The sequence below is a fragment of the Monodelphis domestica genome, chromosome 2 (assembly GCF_027887165.1).
Source record: "Monodelphis domestica isolate mMonDom1 chromosome 2, mMonDom1.pri, whole genome shotgun sequence".
Classification (NCBI taxonomy): domain Eukaryota; kingdom Metazoa; phylum Chordata; class Mammalia; order Didelphimorphia; family Didelphidae; genus Monodelphis; species Monodelphis domestica.
This window is the reverse complement of record NC_077228.1, coordinates 279,681,337-279,702,355: the sequence shown is the minus strand read 5'-3', so window position 1 is coordinate 279,702,355 and position 21,019 is coordinate 279,681,337. Positions and strand designations below refer to the sequence as shown.

The following is a 21,019-nucleotide window of genomic DNA, read 5'->3' as shown; positions in this document are numbered from 1 at the left end:
TTTTATACTTAGTTCCTTGTCCATGTGTCAGTAAGGATCATGCCACAAGGGCAATTTGAAAGTTTTTCACTACTGATGTTCCTGAAAAAGAAAACAAAACCATAATGCAAAAATTGCAGAATTTTAAAAAAAGGACTAGTAAAGCACATCTCTATAAATAATAACACAAAACTTGAGGTGAGGATGTTACAATCACGTAAAGATTATTGGCCTTCCAGAAAAGTACTAGGAAAAAGAACACTACCGACAAGAAATCATAAAGAAAAATGACCTAAAAATATTGGAGGCAGCTGACTATTGTCTTTAGACAAAGACCAGATAAATTGAAAACTGGCACTGAGGTAAAAAAAAAAATAGAGAATATTTTACTCTTCTTCTTTTAGGATTAAATAAATCCAATAAAAAGAAAAACAAGAAGTAAAACATAGAAACAAACAATTTATAGTAAAAGATTGATAACTGATCTAGGGTGACTGCTGAATGAACCTATTAAAGAGTATAAATCGGGCCAGTACCTTACTGTAACTTTACAAATCTTATCATGGATTAGAGCATAAAGTAGTTATAAGCCACTGTAAAAAAAAACACAAATAAACTTCTTTAGCAGATCTTAATGTCACAAGAAAGGGTAATAAATAAAGGAAATTCAAGAAGAAGATACAGATCTAAATAAAAGGCACATGCAAAGTTTATTAAGCACCTGTTATGTGTCAGGAACTATGCTTGGTGCTTTACAATTATTATCTTGTTTGATCCTCATAACAATCCTTTGAGGTAAATGTCACTATCATCTCCATTTTACAGTAAAGGAAACTGGAGCATTGCCAATATCTCGTATTAGTTCCAAGACAGAAGAACTGTAAGGGCCTGGCAATTGGGTTAAGTGACTTGCCTAGGGTCACATTGCTAGGAAGTGTTTAAGTCAGGTTCTGAACTTAGATATTCCTTTATCCAGGCTGAACACCCTCTTTCTCCACTGTGCCAACTAGCTATCTCTAACATTTAAGGACTAAATAGATAGAACATTTATTGAACGCTTACTGTATGGTAGCCACTGTACAAAGTGCTAGGGCTAGAAATGCAAGCTAGCAAAATAAATAAGCTTTGCCATCAAGCCATTTATTTTCTAAAACGGTAAGATAACAGGTAGAGGGATATAAATAAATGAAAACAAGCAAATAAATAAATCCCGGGGGATTTTGAGGGACCCACGTTGGCCCTTGCTGAGGAAATGACTAGACAATGGCTTGAAGGCCTGGGCTCTGACAAGATAAGGCAAGAACTTGCCAGTTAGATTCAGAGTACTCAAGGCTGGGACTAAGATTCCTGTGGGAAAGAGATGAAGTAATGATATTATGAATAAACAAGTGAGTTAAAGAATAATAAATATATTAAATAAAATGACATCATCGAGACAATGTACTGAATTACTATAAATATGTACATTACCACAATTTACATGATACTGATGTCTTTAGAAGAAAATAAAAATGATTCAGTTTTTATCTTGGTGTAGCTTCTCTAGTCTATGATTGTTTTATTAAACTCCAGGAGCTCCCTATTACTTTAAATATCAAGTGAAGCACCCTCCATTTAGCATTTAAAGTCCTTCACAGCCTGGCTTCTTCCTACCTTTTCAGAGTTTTTGCACTTCACTCCATGCACTCTATACTCTAACTCTGCTGGCTGTTTGCTGTTCCTTGGACTTGACACCTTTCTCTCTTCTTGCTTTGCACTGCCTGCCCTTCTTACCTGTAATGCCCAGTCATCTTATAAACTAGGCAGCCCTCCAGCCTCTGACCCTCACCTGACACCCAGCTCTCACTTGTGGCTCCTAGTAGCTGCTAGCCTGTGGCAGCGGCCACACCCCAGGCAACGGCTTCGACAGGCCGGCTAAACCTTGTGAGGGTAGCCATCGGGTCATCGTCGACCCCTGGTGAACCAGGGCTTTGCTCACCCAGCATGTGAAGACTGTTTCGGTGGAACAGGCGGAAGAAATCAATAAGAAGGTTCAACGGCTGAGATGGCGATGCAGTAAAACACTGTGGAGTGCTCAGGGCCTGTTGGAGCACAAAGGACAACATGGCCATCCAATGCAGCTGAGGAAGTCTCCAGGTGCAACGACTTTTCGTGCCACTGGACCCAGGCTTCCAACACCGAGAGAGTGGGACTGTCTCTGTGCATCGACTTTTCCACTTAAATCTTCATGCACAAGTGTCTTTGTGCACAAAAACACACAAAGACAATTATCATCCTCTGTTACCGAGAGACTACTACTACTACTACTACTACTACTCATAAACTAGACCTCTTTTCTTAATTGCTACTTTGTGCAGAAAGTTTTGCCCTTACTATAGTACCTGGCATATTGTAAATGACAAATAAATTCTGTTAACTGGCTGGCCCAATAGGTTGATTGCATGTTTGTTTTATTTTGCACACATTATTAGACAATGAACTCCTTGAAGACAGCTATTAAATATTCAACATTCTTCAGCAAAGACTACTTGATCAGAACTATAATAAACCCTGTGAAGGATATAAAACAAGTGGCCTTGAGGAACTTTCTGTCTAATTGGGAAGACAAAATTAGCATACGTGAAATTAAAACATAGAGGTTTTAAGTATAATTAAGAAAATAGTACCATCAAGAGAACAGAATTAACACAGAGAACAATTAAGTAGTAAACTGTGTGGAATTGGACCTAATTGCAATAGAAATTTAGGAAAGGAAAAAATAAATGTGGGCTAGTCTGGAATCATTAGGAAAATCTTCATAGAAGAAGTGTGACTTAAACTGTGTTTATAAATACAAGTAGGGTTTAGAAGGCCTGGAGTCGGGAAGACCTGGGTTCAAAACTAGCCTCGGACACTTCCTACATGTGACCTTGGGAGATTCACTTAACCCCAATTATCTAGCCTTTACTTTTCTTCTGAAATAACTGTTACTTAGTAAGGTTGTTTTAAATAATGTTTTTAAAAAAAAAGAGAAGAGGGAGATAATATGAGAATCCGATAAAAAATGTGGTTGAGCAGGAGAAATGAATGATATACTTTCATTAATACACATCATAGGTACTTAGAAAAGAACCAGGAATAGTGTGAATGCTCAATAAGTACTGATTTAAGTTGTTTAACCCCTCTGCAATAGGAGTTAAGTCTTATTTATTTAGGTATGTAAGGGGAGAGGAGCCATCTCAAACTCAATAAGGCATCTCACATTCAGCATGTTCAAAATAAGGATTCATTATTTTACCCTTAAAGTCCATCCTTCTTTAAAATTTCCTGGTTTCTGTCAAAGGTACCACTCTCCTTCCAGATACTCAAGTTCAAAATCTTAGGGTCATTTTAAATTCTTCATTCCTCCCCTTCCTGTCTTGACAAGCCTCATCAGCATCTCCTGAATCCACCCCTTCTCCACATTACACCACAACAACCCTAGTCCAGGTACCTATCATCTCTACCTTGGACTGTTCCAGTCATCTTCCAAATGGTGTCGCTATATCCAGCCCTTCCCTTATGAATCTAATCACTCCATGAAATAATATTAAATGCAGGTCTGACTTTGGCACTCTCTCCTCAAGAATCTTTAGGAGCAACCTGTTGGATAAAATATAAAGCTCTTTGCTTAACATTTAAAGTTCTTCACAATCAGATTCCAGCCTATAATTCCAGGATTATGTAATATTGCCCTCATTAACTCTACTCTCCAACAAACTGGCTTACTTCTTTCCTCTGGGTTACAATCCATTTCTTGCCTTCATGTGTGTGAATAAACTGTCCCACCCCATCACCCATGCCTGGAATGTCCCTCACCTCTGCCTCTTGGAATCACATTTTTTTAAGGCCCAATGCAAGTACCACCTCCCTCAAGAGACCTTTCTTGATTCCCTCAATTTTTAGTGCCCTGTATAATATATTTTGCTCATATCCATTATTTATGTATCTGTGAACTTGTTATACCTACCCAGTAAAATCTAAATTCCTTGAGAAGAGGGATGGAATCCTTTTTGTATTTGTATTTCTAGTACATATTAAGGTACTTGAGAAATGCTTGTTTATTGTTCCATTGCTCCTTATTCTGTCTTCTGGGGCTAAGATAAGCAAGTCTAATCTTTCTTCTATTTGACAGTCCTTCAACTAGCTCATGTCCCCATCCTATCACTCCCACAACTTCTTTTCTTCAAGATAAATATATATATAGGTCCTTTAGTTGGTTCTTTTTTTAAAACCCTTACCTTCTTTCTTAGACTTGATAGTGTCATTTCCAAGGCAGATGAGTGGTAAGGGCTGGGCAATTAGGGTTATGTGACACTTGCCCAGTCGCCCAACTAGTAAGTGTCTGAGGCCAGATTTGAATCCCAAACTTCCCATCTCTACAGCTGACTCTCTATTCACTGAATCACCTAACTGCCACTCCTTGAACTAATTTTTTAAAGCCTGAAGTCATTTACTACCTCTCATCTCTACTCCATTTTAGACTCCCCCCAATTTATTAATGATGTTCCTAATATATTGTACATATTTTTTCCTGCCACAGAACACTATGTACTGAAACCTAATTTGATGCTTTGCTCCTAATAAATATTTGCTTAATCACATTAATTTTAATTTCCTTGTTATTTCTTAGAACTTTGTTAGAATTTAGAAGAAAGTGGAATGCTCAGGATAGTGGACCAGGGCCAGGTTCTTCCAGGGTTAAAGTATGGAATTGGCTCAGGGAGAGTCTCTTTCCAAGGAGATCCAAAGAAGCAGGATCCTGAAGCCCTGGATGGTCCACTCTGTGGCCCGATTTCTTGGGAAATGGATTTTCCAGACAATTCTGAGGGTAAAATAGGGTTGAATGGAAAATGGTGCCCTAAGCTTCGTCTTTTTTTTTTTTAACAGGAGAAAAAGTTTGTAATAGGAAGTCTGGCATCATTCCCCTCTCTTAATGTCCTGCTTTTCCATTCCCTAAAAAATAATGAACTTATACAGTCATCAATGAAGATGACAAGGCTGACCCCTAGTTATGCCAAACTGTTTAAAAAGTGTTTTTTTTCTGTTTCTCATTCTCCCTAGGGACCTTTCCAGCAATATACTTAGTGAAATAGGCTCCTATTGACTAAATATTTGTGAATCTCTCTCAAGCTAATAGATGCATTCAGGACTTTTCATTTATTAGTGTATCAAGGAAGAAGCTGTACTAGTTCTGGCTGTTACTTTCTTTTTCTGCTGGCTCAAGGCTGTGAGTAGAAGGGAATTCTTTCCTGTCCATTCTCTACCATGTCAGTTGATCATCTCTTTCTGAATATTACCTTCCATTATTACTTTCTTTTTTTCTTTCTTTTAAACTTTTACCTTCCATCTTAGAATTAAATGTTCATTGGTTCCAAGGCAGAAGAGAGGTAAGGGACAGGCAGTTGGGGTTATGGCTTGTTCAGGGTCACACAGCTAGGAAGAGTCTGAGCCCAGATTTAAATCCAGCATCTCCTATCTCTAGGCCTGGCTCTCAGTCCACTTGGCTATCTAGCTGCCCCCCATTATTGCTTTATTTTTTGTTATTCATTTATTTCAGTTGTGTCCAATTTTTCTTGACCCCATTTTGGAGTTCTCTTGACATAGATACTGGAGTGGTTTGCCATTTTCTCCTCTAACTCATTTTATAGATGATGAAACTGAGGCAATTAGGATTAAGTATCTTGTTTAGGGTCGCACAGCTAATAAGTAATTGAGGCCAGATTTGAACTCAGGAAGATAAATCTTTCTGATGTCAGGCCCGACACTCTATCCACTAAGCCACCTAGCTGCCCTTGCTTTTTATTACTGGAACTTTAGAAGTGCCCCTTATTAAATTACATTTGCCAAGCCACTTGGAAAAAAGAGAGAAGTAACCACAACTTGAGGAATGAAGAGACTACAATACAGTATTACAAAGTGAACACAATAGGATAAATAAAACCAGCCTAAAAGCCAAATAAATTTAGAATAAATGCAATGAAAAATATTGAATTGAGACATGAAATGACTAAGACTGCCAAAAATGGCAGTTGCAGACAGAGTAAGCTCTCTTTGTTACAGGAGATGAATTCAAGATATTGAGGGTTATGGGGAAATAGAGGGAAATGACCAAGAAATAGAGAATCTAAAGAAACCCATCTCAGAGGAAGAAATTGAAAAAAAGCCATAAGTAGATTCCCAAAGGAAAAAGAATCCAAAAGGACCTGATGGATTCACAATTGAATTTTATTAAACAGAAATTCAAATAAAAATGAATTCTGATATTATACAAACTATTTGTGAAAATAGCAAAAGAAGAGATTCTATCAAATTGCTTCTGTGGCACAGAAATGGTATGAATCAAAACAGAAAATGGAAACTATAGAATAATATTTCTCATGAATATTGATGGAAAAGTTTTAAATTAAATATTAGCAGTAACTAAACATTATATCAAAAGATTGTATCCCATGACCAAGTTGGATTTATATGAGGAATTCAGGGTTTGTTTAATATTAGAAAAACTATAAACTTGGTTATATTAGTAACAGAAACAAATAAAACTGTAGGATCCCATCAGTAGGTACAGAAAAAGTTTTGACAAAATACAACACTCATTTCTAGTGTTTGAAAAACTAGAAAACAGGAATAAATAGATCCTTCTTTAAAATGACAAATAGGGGGCAGTAAATTGAGAGCCAGCTCTAGAGATGGGAGATTCTGGGTTCAAATCTGATCTCAGACACTTTCTAGGTGTGTGACCCCGGGCAAGTCATTTAAACCCCATTGCTTAGCCCTTACCACTCTTCTGCCTTGGAACCAATACACAGAATTGATTCTACGATAGAAAATAAGAAGATAAAACTTTTAAAAATAAGATAAACTGCATATCTCAAAATAAGAGCTAGCATTATATGCAAAACAAGAATAAATTAGAATCAACTTCATTAAAATCAAGAATGAAACAAGGATATCCATTATCATCACTTCTATTTTTTTCACCCCTTCTTTCCTTCTGCACTGCCACTACTAAAGAACCTTATCACCTTATACCTAAATGACTGCAGAAGACTTTTTAAAAATTTAGAATATTTTTCCATGGTTCCATGATTCATGATTCTTTGTCCCCCTTTACTCTCCCCTCTTAGAGCTGACAAGCCATTCTACTAGATTATACATGTATCATTATTCAAAACCTATTTCCACATTATTCATATTTGCAATAGAATAATCTTTTAACATCAAAACCCTAATCATATCCCTATCGAACTACATGATTGATCATACTTTTTCTTCTGCATTTCTGTTCCCACAGTTCTTTCTCTGGATGTGGATAGCATTCTTTCTTATAAGTTCCACTGGATTGTCCGGATCATTTCTTGCAATATACTTTTGTCTGGTCTCCCTTCCCACTCCAATTCCATCCTCCACTTAGCTATCAATTTAATCTTCCCAAACTGCAAGTCTGACCATGTAACCACTATATTCAATAAACTCCGTTTACTGTCAACTCCAGGATCAAATATGAAATCTATTTGTCAGATCAAATCCCTCTATAACCTGACCCCATTCCTACCTTTCTAGTCTTCTTATACCTTTACTAACTCTCATTGGTGGCTACAAGAATGACCAGTGGTCACACCCTGGTAATGCTGTCTTGGCAGACAGGCTAAATCAGGTTGAGGGTTACCAACAGGCTTCAGACTCATTGGGGAGTTAGGGGGATGTCTATCCCAAGCATATAAGTCTTCCCCCAGGGGAATGGGTAAATGAGAACAATTTGTTCTGGTGGCCATAAAGATGCTGTGGAACACTTAAAGGTTGATCAGACATCAAAGATGCCAAAGACATCCATTGCATGCCAGGTCATCACCAATCATCCTGACTTTTGTCTTGCCTCTGGATTTTGATGACTCTGGAAGACAGAATAAGACTGATTATTTTGTGCATCTCTGCCTCACTTAAATGCAGTTCACTTGAAAATCAAGACATTGGCCCATGATGTCACTGGACCTCTGAAAACAAAGGACAAAACTGCAGCATATCCTTACTTCTGCATAGTCTGCAGTCTAATAACACTGGCCTCCTTTCTGTACTTTGCTCAAGATACTTCATCTATTTGACTATGCAGTCACCACAAGTCTGCTAGACCTGGAACTCTTTCCCTCCTTATCTTTACCCCTTGGCTTCTCTAGTTTTTTTCAAGTGCTAGCTAAAATCCTACCTCTACAAGAAGCCTTCTCTTACCAGCCTTAATGTCCTACTGCCTTCTCTATTGATTATCTCCAATTTATCCTGTATATATCCTGTTTATAAATATTTGTTTCCATGTTTTCTCCTCCATTAAATGTGTTCCTTGAGATCAGGGACTATTTTTTACTTTTTATTTTTCATATCTCCAGGAGTTAAGCATGGTACCCAGGACATATAATGGGTGTCTAATAAATGGTAACTGACTAATTGACTTTTAGAAGTTCTTTTTAGGAAGGTAGGGAGAACAAAAAAAAAAGAAAGAGAGAATAAGCAAGCAGAGGTAACGAAGAAACAAAATGTACACTTTTGTAGATGATATGATGGTGTTCTTAACCATAGAGAGATAACTAAAATTTAATTGAAATGTGTAGGAAGAGAGAAAGGCAAGGGATGATAGAAAGAAAAGGGGAGAAAGTAGAAACCAAGAGCCAGAGCCCCAGCAGCCTACCTTCTCAAGCCTCAGCAAAAGAGCAAGCTCTTCCCCAGTGTGGGCTCTGCCCATTTATGCACAAACCCACTCCAGGACATCGGAAAAGGGAACTCTGGGAAGAGCAGGGAATGCTGGGGTATTTAATCCCCAGGGAACAATTTTTTAAAACCACATTTTCCCCTCTGGGATCCAGTCTCCCCAGTGGACCACTTTAAACATAAACAACTTATAACTATAAATATCTCCAACTAAAGGTGCATACAGTATTGCAGTCTTTAAGGGGAAATTACAATAATTTGGGAATAAGAGGGAAAGGAAGAAAAAAAGAACAAAACCAATTGGGAGTGGTCCCCTTTGGCATAAAAGTGTATATTCAAAACAAATGCATCCAACCCCCCAAAGTTCAATTCACCATATCTAAAAGCTCATCTGAGGATCTTTTGGAGCAGTGTGTTGTCTCTACAGACATCTTCATAGGACCTTCTGTAAGCAGTTCACTTTTCCAGATTCTGAGAGGTAGAAAGTCTCTTATTCTAACATTACTCTCAAAAGAAATTAAAGTTTGCAAAATAGGATAATAACACATTGCCCTTTCAGGAGGATATTGACAAACACAGAAATCACACAGGGATACATAGCTTTGCCAAAGAAAAATATAAAAATTCCAAATAAAAGAGTTACTATGGATAAAGTATAAAATATCTAAGTCTTATATGTAAAAAACCTAAGTAAGAAAAAATAAAATTATAACAGATCCTTGAATCAAGGCCCAATTAAAGTGATTTATGTCCAATAAGTCTGTAATAGCAATCATGCATTTACCCATTCAGCAGCCAGGACTACAGTAAATTGACACAGTATGAAAGACAGAAAAGGGACTAGATTTTTGAAGTAAATGGAAAATATCATTCCCTACTCTGATCTTTCCTCATCTCTCAGGGATAGGGGAGCTAGAACAGCCAATGTTAAGTACTTGATAGAAAGTGTGGTACAAGGAGTGTGGTACAAGAATTCCTGTGTCTAAAATATGTCAAATAGCTGCAACCTCGAGTCTCACACAAGGTTCAAGTCCTTTTGTACTGGTGCAGAATCTCATCAATCCTAACAGGATTGGTTTCATGCAAGTTAAGTCTTTGCTTCCTTGGCATTGTGCAGGTGAAGTCTGTGCTCCTTTGTCATCCCTTCTCCTGGAATCAGACACATTCAGCAAGCAAAGTCCCATAATATTTAAACAACCAGTGGCAGTTTCCACAGTCTAAAGCTTTTGGGTATGTATTTACATTTAGGGCTAATGGACATTTTAAACTTAAGCTAATGCAAAATTTAAAAAAAACCCTCTTTTTTAATACTGGTGACATGTTCTTCAAGTACAAAAAATGGGAGAAAGAAAAAAGGAAAACTCAAATACTATATTGAACATGCAAGGAAAAACAATAATAAAATGTTTTAAAAATTAAAAAAAAATATATATATATATATATATATAGCTGATAATCAGTGACACACCATGCCAGGCAAAGAGAGATAGAATACAAAGGTTTCTCACCCCAAAAATTAAGATCCATTTCCTTTTTAACTTAGCCATGATCCACAGTATGAGTGCAAATGATTTTTACAAAGTAACAGCTTTATAAAACAATAGCACAACAGGCAATGCACATTCAAAGAAAGAACCAAAATTCTCAAAAATCGCAATAAGCACATCAACTTATCTAAAGGTTACTAATACGAGTTTTATCCATCTAGTTTATGGACTTTTATAAAGGTATTTTCCCAGGTTCAAGTATAGGATGGTACAAATAAAGATAGTACAAAAGAATATAGCAAAAATATAATGGCTGAAAATGACATAGAGTAACAGCAATATATAGATTACCCAACACAAATAGTTTAAATATGGAGCCACAGATTTTCCCTTAAAAATATTTACATCAATCACAGTGTAGTGTCTTTTAAAAATACAGATACTGTAAATGAAAATTTCAGGAAATCAAATAAATTCATTCAAATCATCAGCATTTCTATATGATATCAATAAAGCCCAACCAGAAGAGATAGAAAAAGAAATTCCACTTAAAATAACTACAAAATATAGAAAGTACATGGGAATCAGCCTATATAAGATATACATAACAGAATCAGCCTATACACAATATACATAACATCTCTATAAATATAATTACAAACTAAGCTTTATCAAAACAAAGAACTAAGCAATTGGAGAAATAGTCATTTCTCAGAAGTAGGAAAAGTCAATATAACACAAATGACAATACTACTTAAATTAATTTATTTATCTAATATGATAGCAAACTATGAAAAGATTACTTTATAGAACTAGAAGAAATAATAACAAAATTCTTATGGAGGCAAAAGGTCAATAACCTCAAGGGAAATAATGCTTATTATAATATGCATATTTATCAGGAAGATTTTGTTTTCCTTTTTTAAAACCCCCGATGGGATATGGACAAATTGATAACTCAATTAAATAATTGTAAAAGAATTACTATGAAAAAACACAAAGGTATTAATAAAAAATAAAGAAAAAAGAATCACAGAAGGCAAAGAAGTAGAGTGTCCCTGGTTAACAAAATTATGTAACATTTTAAACTATTAATGTATTTCCCTTGTTCTGGGTTCCCTGGGGGAAGTGGAGCAGAGAGTATGAAGACATTTGTGTCTCTGGCCTTGCACAGTCCAAGCATATACTGTATTAGTAGGAAGGCAAGTCAACATTCTTTTAAGTGCCTACTTTGTGCCAGGCTTTGTGTTGAGCCCTGTGGGTACAAAGAAAAGCAAGAACAGTTTTTGCTTTCAAGGAGGTGGAGGTCTAATGGGGAAGATGCTGAGCAAACAACTACTTTCCAATATTATTTATGGGATAAAATGAAAATAATCACAGTAGGAAGGCACTAGCATAAAGGGAGGGGACAAGAAATGCCTTTTTACAGAGCCTAGGGTTTTAGCTGAGATTTAAAGGAATTCAGGGAAGTGAGGAGGTGAAGATGTATGCAGAGAGAATCCTGGGCACCAGGGATAGCCAGTAAGAATGCCTGGAATCAGGGTATGAAGTGTCGTGGGTGAAGACAAACAGGAAGTTAATGTTCCTGGACTAAAGAGCACATGAGAGTGAATAAGGTACATGATAGGAAGAGAAGCAGGAGAGAATAGTATTCTAAAACCAAGGGAATAGAGAGTATTGAGGAGAAGGGTTTGATCAGCAGTGTCAGAGGCTGCAAAGAGGTCAAGGAAAGTGAGGAAAGTAAAAAGGCCATTGGATTGGCAATTATGAGATCTCAATACTGCTCATTAGTGCCTCTGTGGTCCAAAGCTTCTCATACCACATTTTTAAAATGAGGACCATGGGTGAAATAATTTCTAAGAAGCATTTTCCTACTGGTTGTTTGACCTTGGACAAATTTAACCCTTTTTGCCTCCGTTTCTTCATCTGTCTAATGAGCTGGAGAAGAAAATAGCAAACTGCTCAAGTGTCTTTGTTAAAAAAATACCAAATTGGGGAAGGGGTGGGGGTGCCTCTGGGTGGCTCAGTGGATTGATAACGAGGCCTAGAGATGGAAGGTTCTTGATTTAAATCTAACCTCAGACACTTTCTAACTATGTGATTCTGGGCAAGTCACTTAAACTCCAATTCCCAGCTCTTACCGTTCTTCTGCCTTAGAACCAATACACAGTAGTGATTCTAACATCGAAGGTAAGGGTTTAAAAAACAAAAAGAAAAAGAAAAAAAGAAAATCCCAAATGTGGTCATGAAGAATTTGTTCATTGATGGTGAACCTTTTAGAGACTGAGTGCCCAAACAGCAACCCTCATGACACATGTGAGTCCCCCACTTTACCCCAGACAGAGGAGAGAGGAAACAATCCCATTTGGGCTGCTGGGCAGAGGGGTGGGTAATGTGAGAAATGTCCTGAGGCATGTGTGAAGAGGAGGAATGGAGCAGCCCATTCTGGCATGCTCCTGTAGGCATGCCGTAGGTTCACCAACACAGAACTAGTTGGTCATGGTTAGATTGACTAAAGAATAACTATGATTCTCAGAGAGCTGGCTATTTTCTATTTTCTATCTCTGACTTTAAAATTTTCTTATTTTATCTTTTTTATCTTTTTTATTTTTTCTTTATTTTATCTATCTTATTTTCTATCTCTGACTTTAAAAATAATTTAAACAAAGAAAGGTTCTCCAATTCCAAAATTCAATGGCTGAGGTTTATCTCTTCTGAGATTAATATTTTTTCCTCACTACTCAGAGCATGTTCCTGTAAAGACCTAGAAACTTGATAGTCAGGTGTTTAGGGGTACAGGAGCCTGGCAGTTAATTAGAATATATTCAGGAAAGATATTACACTTTGATGACTAATGCTATGCATGTACAAGGTAGTATTGCTATTGCGCTCATCTCCAATTTGCAAGTAAAAATAAACACATATGTATACACGCTGACTTTTTTTTTCCACACAAACAGATGCTTCCATGAACCAAGTGCATGACTGCTCTCCTTTGTCCTCGCTTGCATTGTTTTTAAGGTAGTATTATAGTAAGTGTGTCTTTTGACTGGTGTTTGTGCCAGTTTTTTTTAACCTCACATTGATGCTAGTGGTAAATATATATATTTATATACATGTATATAATATATATAAAACAAATATATAAATATATCCCATTGTATTATTTCAACATATACACTCTATTTTTTCCTTTCTAGGAATGGCTGCCATATGATTATTGAGAATCAATATGCATATGTTTATTTGGTAGGAGGCTGAGGGTCTGGGAAGTCATAGTGCTACATGAATTCACAGTATATAACCCAGTCTAATTTTTTATTCCTTATTTGTATCCATTCTAAAGACTCCAAAGGGCAGTGGCAGTTTGAGCTGTTTTAAGGGTTTTTTTAGTTAATTTTTAAAAATTTTTTTAAAAAGCCTAGTCCTTTGCTCATCATTCAAATTAAACTATACCCTGGCATGTTTGAGGTTTAGGAAAATTTGGCTTCAATTGCTGAAGAGCTCTGGTGTAGGCCCTTCAGAATTGTGTGAAATTCAGTGGTTTTGGCTCTTGGGAATTTGTACAAACTTGTAGGTCCCTTTGATTTTGTTCCCTTTGGAATTGGTTTTGGCTTTGGCTCTAAATATGGTGAAGGTGGGGGTCACTAAATGAAACTCAGTGGGAACTCTGAGGTTTCTACCTCACATACCATAACCCATCCCAGGGCCCTGCCCAATTTTGACCAAAACCAGCCTAGTTTTTATATACTTAAAGGAACTGTTCATTGAATCCAGGCTAACATTTTTGTGCATAATGATGCCAGGTAAGTTTGTCAAAGTTTCAATGAGTTCTGATTTCCATGCTCTTTACTATCCTTAAAAAATAATCCTCACCTTCTGTCTCAGAATTGACACTAAATATCAATTCCAAGGCAGAAGAATCATAAGGGATAAGCAAATGCAGTTAAGTGACTTGCCCAGGATCTCATAACTAGGGAGTGTCTAAAGCTCAAATTGAACTCAGAACCTCCCATCTCCACTCAGCAGTGCTCCTCTTCCTCCAGACTTAAGCCAATATCATTCATTTTTTTCAGAAATGTTACTTAGTTACTCTCACCTTCTCTTTTTCAAAAGGGCCAGGGTAATCTAAATGTCTAGTACTGATTTAATCTCTAGACTAAGACTTAACCAGGGCAGTTTAATGGCAAAGTTGATAGAATATTGAGCCTGGAGAGTTAGGAAGATTCATCTTCCTAAGTCTAGATATGATCTCAGACACTTACTAGCTATGTGACCCTGGGCAAACCACTTAACCCTGTTTGCCTTAGTTTCCTCATCTGTAAAATGAGCCAGAGAAGGGAAAGGCAAACTATTCCAAGTGCCCTTGCCAAGAAAACCCCAAATGAGGTCTTGAAGAATTGGACATGACTGAAAAATGACTGAATAATCATAATTAGGACTTAATATATATTCCCTGTGCTTTCTGAATGCCATTATTCACACAATTCCCTTTCTGTTAGAATTCTGAGAAAATATTAATCTACTTAAAATTAATTTTAAGTTTTCTACCAACATCTGTGTACTACAAGATTTTCATTTGAAAAGCATAACTGAGTTCCATATATTCATTAAAGCAAATAAAATCAATATTTGGATGAATTATTGCTCTTCTATCCATCTTGGGAATAGACAGAACTATCACAAGGCTTGGAGGGCAGGATAGGATGATGCTGGCCTGTGAGATTTTTTTTAAAAAACTTGCACTTAGTAATCAGAGCATGAATGAGTGGCAGAGTGGCATGAATGGATGGCAAAGATGAAGAAGAATGGTGTTGAGTGTGGACTCCATCACGATGGTCATGAGAGGCAAACAAGAAAGCAGTGGTCAGAATGGAAAGTAATAGCCATCTTTAGTGAACTTACTTTTGGATGAGAATCCAGGTGACTAGTAGAGTAAGTCCTACTTTTTCTTTCTCTCTACCTTTCCATCTGCAATAATGAAGGTTTAAATCCTAAATTCATTGTTTTCTTTTAAATTGCTTCTTACTTTACTTTACTTACTTGAAGTTTAGCGTGTTCTAGATGAGATATGAGATCAATCATAATCATTCTGTATTCGGAGTGTGCAAACAGGGAGGCTTTTGACTAACATTTTGTCTATAAGGAATTTAACTGAATGGCAAGTTACTTCCCCACTTGCTGGTTTGCTGTTCTTGGGGACAAGTCAAGCTACTATTTTATTTTATTAATAATTCCATAACCTTCCATAGGTCAAACTTTAGCTGAATCTGAGGTTCCTTAAGATCAGAAATTCCTCTAGACCTCTTAACCTTTTTTGTGTCTTGAGCCCCTTTGGTATTCTAAGGAAGCCTATGGAACCCTCTTCTCACAATAATTGTTTAAGTATGTGACATTAAATACATGGAATTGCAATTAATTTGAGGTGGTGGTAGTAGTCTCTCGGTAACTGAGGATGACAATTGTCTTTGTGCGTTTTTGTGCACAAAGACACTTGTGCGTGAAGGAGATTTAAGTGGAAAAGTCGATGCACAGAGACAGTCCCACTCTCTCGGCGTTGGAAGCCTGGGTCCAGTGGCACGAAAAGTCATTACACCTGGAGACTTCCTCAGCTGCATTGGATGGCCATGTTGTCCTTTGTACTCCAACATGCCCTAAGCACTCCACAGTGCTTTGCTGTATCGCCATCTCAGCCGTTGAACCTTCTTATTGGTTTCTTCAGCTTGTTCTGCCGAAGCAGTCTTCAGATGCTGGGTGAGCAAAGCCCTGGTTCACCAGGGGTCAACAACCCGCTGGCTACCCTCACAAGGTTTGGCCGGCCTGTCGAAGCTGTTGCCCGGGGTGTGGCCGCTGCCGCATGCTAGCAGCTACTAGGAGCCATAAGTGAGAGCTGGGTGTCAGGTGAGGGTCAGAGGCTGGAGAGCTGCCCTAGGAGGGCACGACAAGCCCTCCATACCAAAGATATTACTCCTTCCTGAGCACCCCATACATAGTTGTATAAACACACATATACACAGACACAAATGCATTCAAAAATGGTAGACTATTGTGAAAAGGGAATGCTTTGTTCTCTTTGAGTATTGAGTTTATAATTATTAAAATACCAGAAAAAAGTTCACAGACCCTAGGTTCTTTTTCTTAAATGCATGCTCTGGGAGCAATTAGGTAGTTAAGTTGATAGAGAGCTATACCTAGAGACAGGAGATCCTTTATTCAATTTTGGCCTCACTTCCTAGCTATGTGACCCTGGGTAAATCACTTAACCCACATTGTTTTATTCTTGCATCTCTGCTGCCTTGGAACTAATATTTAGCATTGATTTTAAGACAGAAGATAAGAGTTTTTTTTAAAAAAAATATATATATTCTCTATGCTCCAGACCATTAAGCCTCTTGTACTACTGGTGTAACTCTCAGTCTTTAACAAAACTCAGGAAGGAGGGTGAGATAAAGGAAGAGGTAAGAAAACATGGCTTCAGCAAAGTCTCTCTTCTCTACGAATGGGATGAGGGGGACTGGCAAAAGAAAGGAAAGGCTTGCCTGCTGCTGGACCAATAGAAGGAGATAGTTGTGATATGGGAGGATCCCATTGCTGGCTCTTTCCCTTAAAGAAAGCAGAGAAGTGAGGACTGAGTACCTGCCAGCCAACTTCGTTCTCTGTGAAGACACCTGCAGATTATATAGGTCTGGCTATTGTCCTTGGCAATATTTTGTCAGCAGAGTGACTCATTATACATAGTTGGGAGTTAATAAAACCACATTTATTTAAAGAATTAAATTAGAAAGGCATTATTAAATATGTGCAGAACATTCTTCTGGTTGCCTAAGTTGATAAAAAGCTTAGATAAGACATGAGTCCTCTGTCTAATAGAGATGATCACTTTAATAAAACATTGCCCTCCAGTACCTATCATAGTGTTTGGCACATAGTAGATGCTTAATAAATGCTTGTTGATTGACTGACTAGATTGATTAAATACTTTGATACTTTACCAGGTTTGTGATCTCTTTGATATTTGTAACCCTTCCATTGATATACATTTAAGTCTCTCTCTCCTGTCTTAACTCTTATGGTCCTTCTAGAAATCTAACTGTAGGCCTTAATATTTCATAAATATCAGTACCACCCTTGGCAATCATAGCTACTATTATGTAAGTAAATTTCCTATCTTTTCAATCATATATGTTCTTTGTTTAATGTATTATACACTATTTTCATATGCACATCAATGTTGTTAATGTGTTTCTGCTTACTTACACAACTATCATTTATGTCTTTTGGTGCCCTGTAATTTTGATTCTTTTGTGACTGTAGCATCCCATGACTCATGACCACATAGCATCACCAGGAGAATATTGGATACAAATAACTAAAAGTCAAAATCATACATGATAAGCACATTAGGGGAGAACAGATTTCTCTGAGTTTCAAGGAGGTTTGATTTGGAGTTTAAAGTCTGGGTATATGTTCAAAATGGGAAGAGTATTATATTTCAGGCAAAGGGAAGAGCAACAGGCATGTTGTGGGAATAACAAATAATCCAGCTCGGCCAATGAAAAAATAATAATATGAGGTAAAGTTAGTATGGTAAGTGTGTACGAAATTATGGAGGGATTTGAATGCCAGGCAAAGAACTTGAAACTTTATTCAGTTAGTAACAGAGAACTAAGCAGGTGAAAGGATTGAGATGACCTGATGTGTGCATAAAGGAAAATTAATCAGTGGTATGAAAAACGGAATGTATTAGGAAGTTAGGAGAAATTGGAAGACCAATGAGGATGCCTATAATGTGTTTCTAGCAGTGAGAATAGAGAGGAGAAGGAGACAGAAGTAAGATATTTCAGACTGAAACAAATGGAATGATTATATATGAGACACAGGACAGGGAAGAATAAATAATAACCCCAAAGTTTCAGACATGTAATGCTAGTTTAATGGTGGCACCACTGACAGTAACATTGAAGTCATAAGGAGGAACAGATTTGGGTACTAAGTTCAATTTTAAACACATTAAATTTGAAGTAAAGATTTAAAGATGTAGAGCTGGATCTCAAAAGGAGTAGTCAGAAATGAAGATGTAAATATGGGAGTCATCTGCACAGACATGACAGATGAGCTCAGAAAGTGAAAAAGGAAAGAAAAAGGAAAGGAGGATTGCTGCAGAGTAGGAAAGGAGGAAGAGAAGAGGGAGGGAGGGAAGGAGAGAAGGAGGGAAAGCAGGGAAGGAGGAAGGGAGGGAGGCAGGGAAGAAATAAGTACTTATTACATATCTACCATGTACCAAGCACAATGCTAAGAACTTTACAAAATTATCTCCTTTAATCATCATAACAACCTTGAGAGGTTGGTGCTATGATTATACCCATTTATAATTGAAGAAACTGAGGCAGATAGAGGTTAAGAGAATTAACAAGTATTTACCAAGTGACTTTTTTTGTGCCAGGCACTAGGGATACAAAGAAAAAAGAAAATGATATTTTTACTCTCAAGAAGCTTATATTCTATCAGGGGAGTAGAAATGTAAATATATTAATGTAAGTGCTTGGTAGCGAATACAGATTAGATAGAGGGGTGCACATGGGAGTATCAGAAAAGATCTATGTAGATCATCATTTAGAATAGAGATTTGTAACTTGCAGTCCACGAACTTAAAAAAATTTTGATAACTATTTCAGTATAATTTGTTTCCTTGTGATCTTATCAAGACATAAACAAAATATTATTTGGTACATTTTAAAACTTTATTTAGCGTTCACAGTAGGTTTCACCAGACTACCAGGGGTTCATGACATAAAAAGGTGGTACTTATGACTTGAAGAAAATGCTGGAAATTCTCACATACATATTGTTTTACACTTTAAATACTTTAAACTCATTAGGGAAGCATGAGGTACACTGAATGCAATAGTATCTAATTACTTAAAGGAAAAATTAATCAAATTACCAAGTAAAATCACCAGCAAAACTATAATAGTCATTTCAATATATTTCTTTTAGATCTTGACAAATATATCAAAAAGACAATGAATAAATAAATTAAGGACCTTGATGGAATTTTGGAAAAGGTAGATATGATAGATCTCTGGTGATTATAAAATAGAAATAGAAAAGAGTATATATAAATCATAGCTATACAAGCCATCTTTTAAAAAACTGACAATGTACTAGAATAATAAAAATTCATAAATGAATAAAGAAAAGCAATAGTAATTCTTTTAATGATCATCACAGTTTAAATTATAATTATGATGAGTATAGAGCCTATAAAGAAAAAATTCAGCCTTAAATAGATTAAGTAATTAAAATAATGAAGAATTAAATAATAAAAATAGGTAATTTCATTAAAAATTAAAAACCTAACTCTCTGGACTTTCTTTACTGTGCCATAGAAACCTTTGCACTGGGGAAGTTTGCTCCACTCCTGGACTTCATACATTGGAAGTATATACCCTCTTATCACTGAAACCCCTCGCTCTCATTGGCTAGTTCCTCCCAGAACTTCCATTTTAAGGAGGACACTAAAGTCAGCCATGTCTTCATTTCTCTATAGGTTATACTCCTGACTCCCTGGAAGCTCACTCCATCTGAACACTTTAAATTGGAGCTACCCTCCATTTTAATGAAGACTAGGCTATACTCCTGACTGTATAGATTCATAGACTATACTTATGTTTTTCTAGATGTTCAGATTTTTTTCTACCATGTTCTACTTGGTTTTTTTTTATTGTTTTCTCTTATTGGAATGTAAGATCCTCAAGGGCAGAAACTGTCTTTCTACTTTTATTTGTAATACTAGTGCTTAGCAAAAGAAACTTAGCAAAGAAACTATCCCAAAATAAGCACTTAATAAATGCTTGTTGATTGGCTTGTTGACCAAATGCTTTCATCATTGAGAGAGACAAAAAGAATTAGGTATGCAGAGGCAGCTGGATGGCTCAGTGGATAGAGTGCCAAACCTGGAGATGGGCTGTCCTAGATTCATAAATGACTCTGGACAAATCACTTGACCGCAACTGCCTATTCCTTACTATTCTTCTGTCATGGAGCCAATACTTAGCATCAATTCTATGACAGAAGGGAAGGGTTTTATAAAAAAAGAATTAGGTTTACAACTAAAATCTGGAAAAACAACAAATTTTAAAAGCCCTAATAATTGCAAAAATAGAAATTATGAAAATCAAATAAACTATAAGATGAAAATCATTTAAATAAGTGAATTTGTAAATAAAACTAGGATCTAGTAATCTGAAAACAACCCCGAAAAAAAACCCTTATAAAATAATGTTAGATAGTCTGATTTTCAAATGAGAGGAGAAAATCAAATTGCAAGTACCAAAAATGAAAAAGAATTCATAACAAAAGTCAAGGGGGGGGGAAAGAACCATTATTATGAAATAGATAAATATTTACAAAAATATTCAAGTTAACAGAACAAGAAATACTTTAAATAACCCAATCTCAGACAAAAGAAATTAAACAATCCATAAAGAATTTCCTTCATGAAAAAAATCTAATGTCAGTATTATATAAATTGTACAGAAATAGAAAATATGGGGTCTTTGCCAAATTCCTTCTAAGGTATAAATATCGCTTTGATATCAAAACCAGTAGAGGACAAAGCAGAGAAATAAAACTATAGAATACTATCCCTAATGAATCTTCACAAAATATTAAAAAACAAAGAGGCTATAGCAATATGTTTAACAGATTCTACATTATGACCATGTTTAGATTTAAATGAAGAATATAGTTAGTTGAATATTAGGAAAATAATAAATATCATAGACCATATGAATAATAAACATGAAAATAAAAGTATATCATTTGATGAA

At 36.3% G+C, this 21,019-nt stretch overlaps 1 protein-coding gene across 7 annotated transcripts in view; it reads left to right on the top strand.

The window, feature by feature from the left end:
• Positions 1–21,019, top strand: part of KIF6 (kinesin family member 6) — a 495,811-nt gene that overhangs the window by 39,810 nt on the left and 434,982 nt on the right. Inside the window, exons 1-2 of one of the 7 annotated variants that reach the window (XM_056818175.1) lie at positions 9,839–9,930; positions 13,148–13,208. The exons of 5 other annotated variants lie outside the window; for them this stretch is intronic. In XM_056818175.1, coding sequence (XP_056674153.1) covers positions 13,156–13,208 — 53 coding nt within the window. In that variant the 5' untranslated portion in view covers positions 9,839–9,930; positions 13,148–13,155. Of the gene's footprint in view, positions 1–9,838; positions 9,931–13,147; positions 13,209–21,019 lie in introns of those variants that run through there. One more of the 7 variants, XM_056818174.1, reaches the window with a different exon arrangement.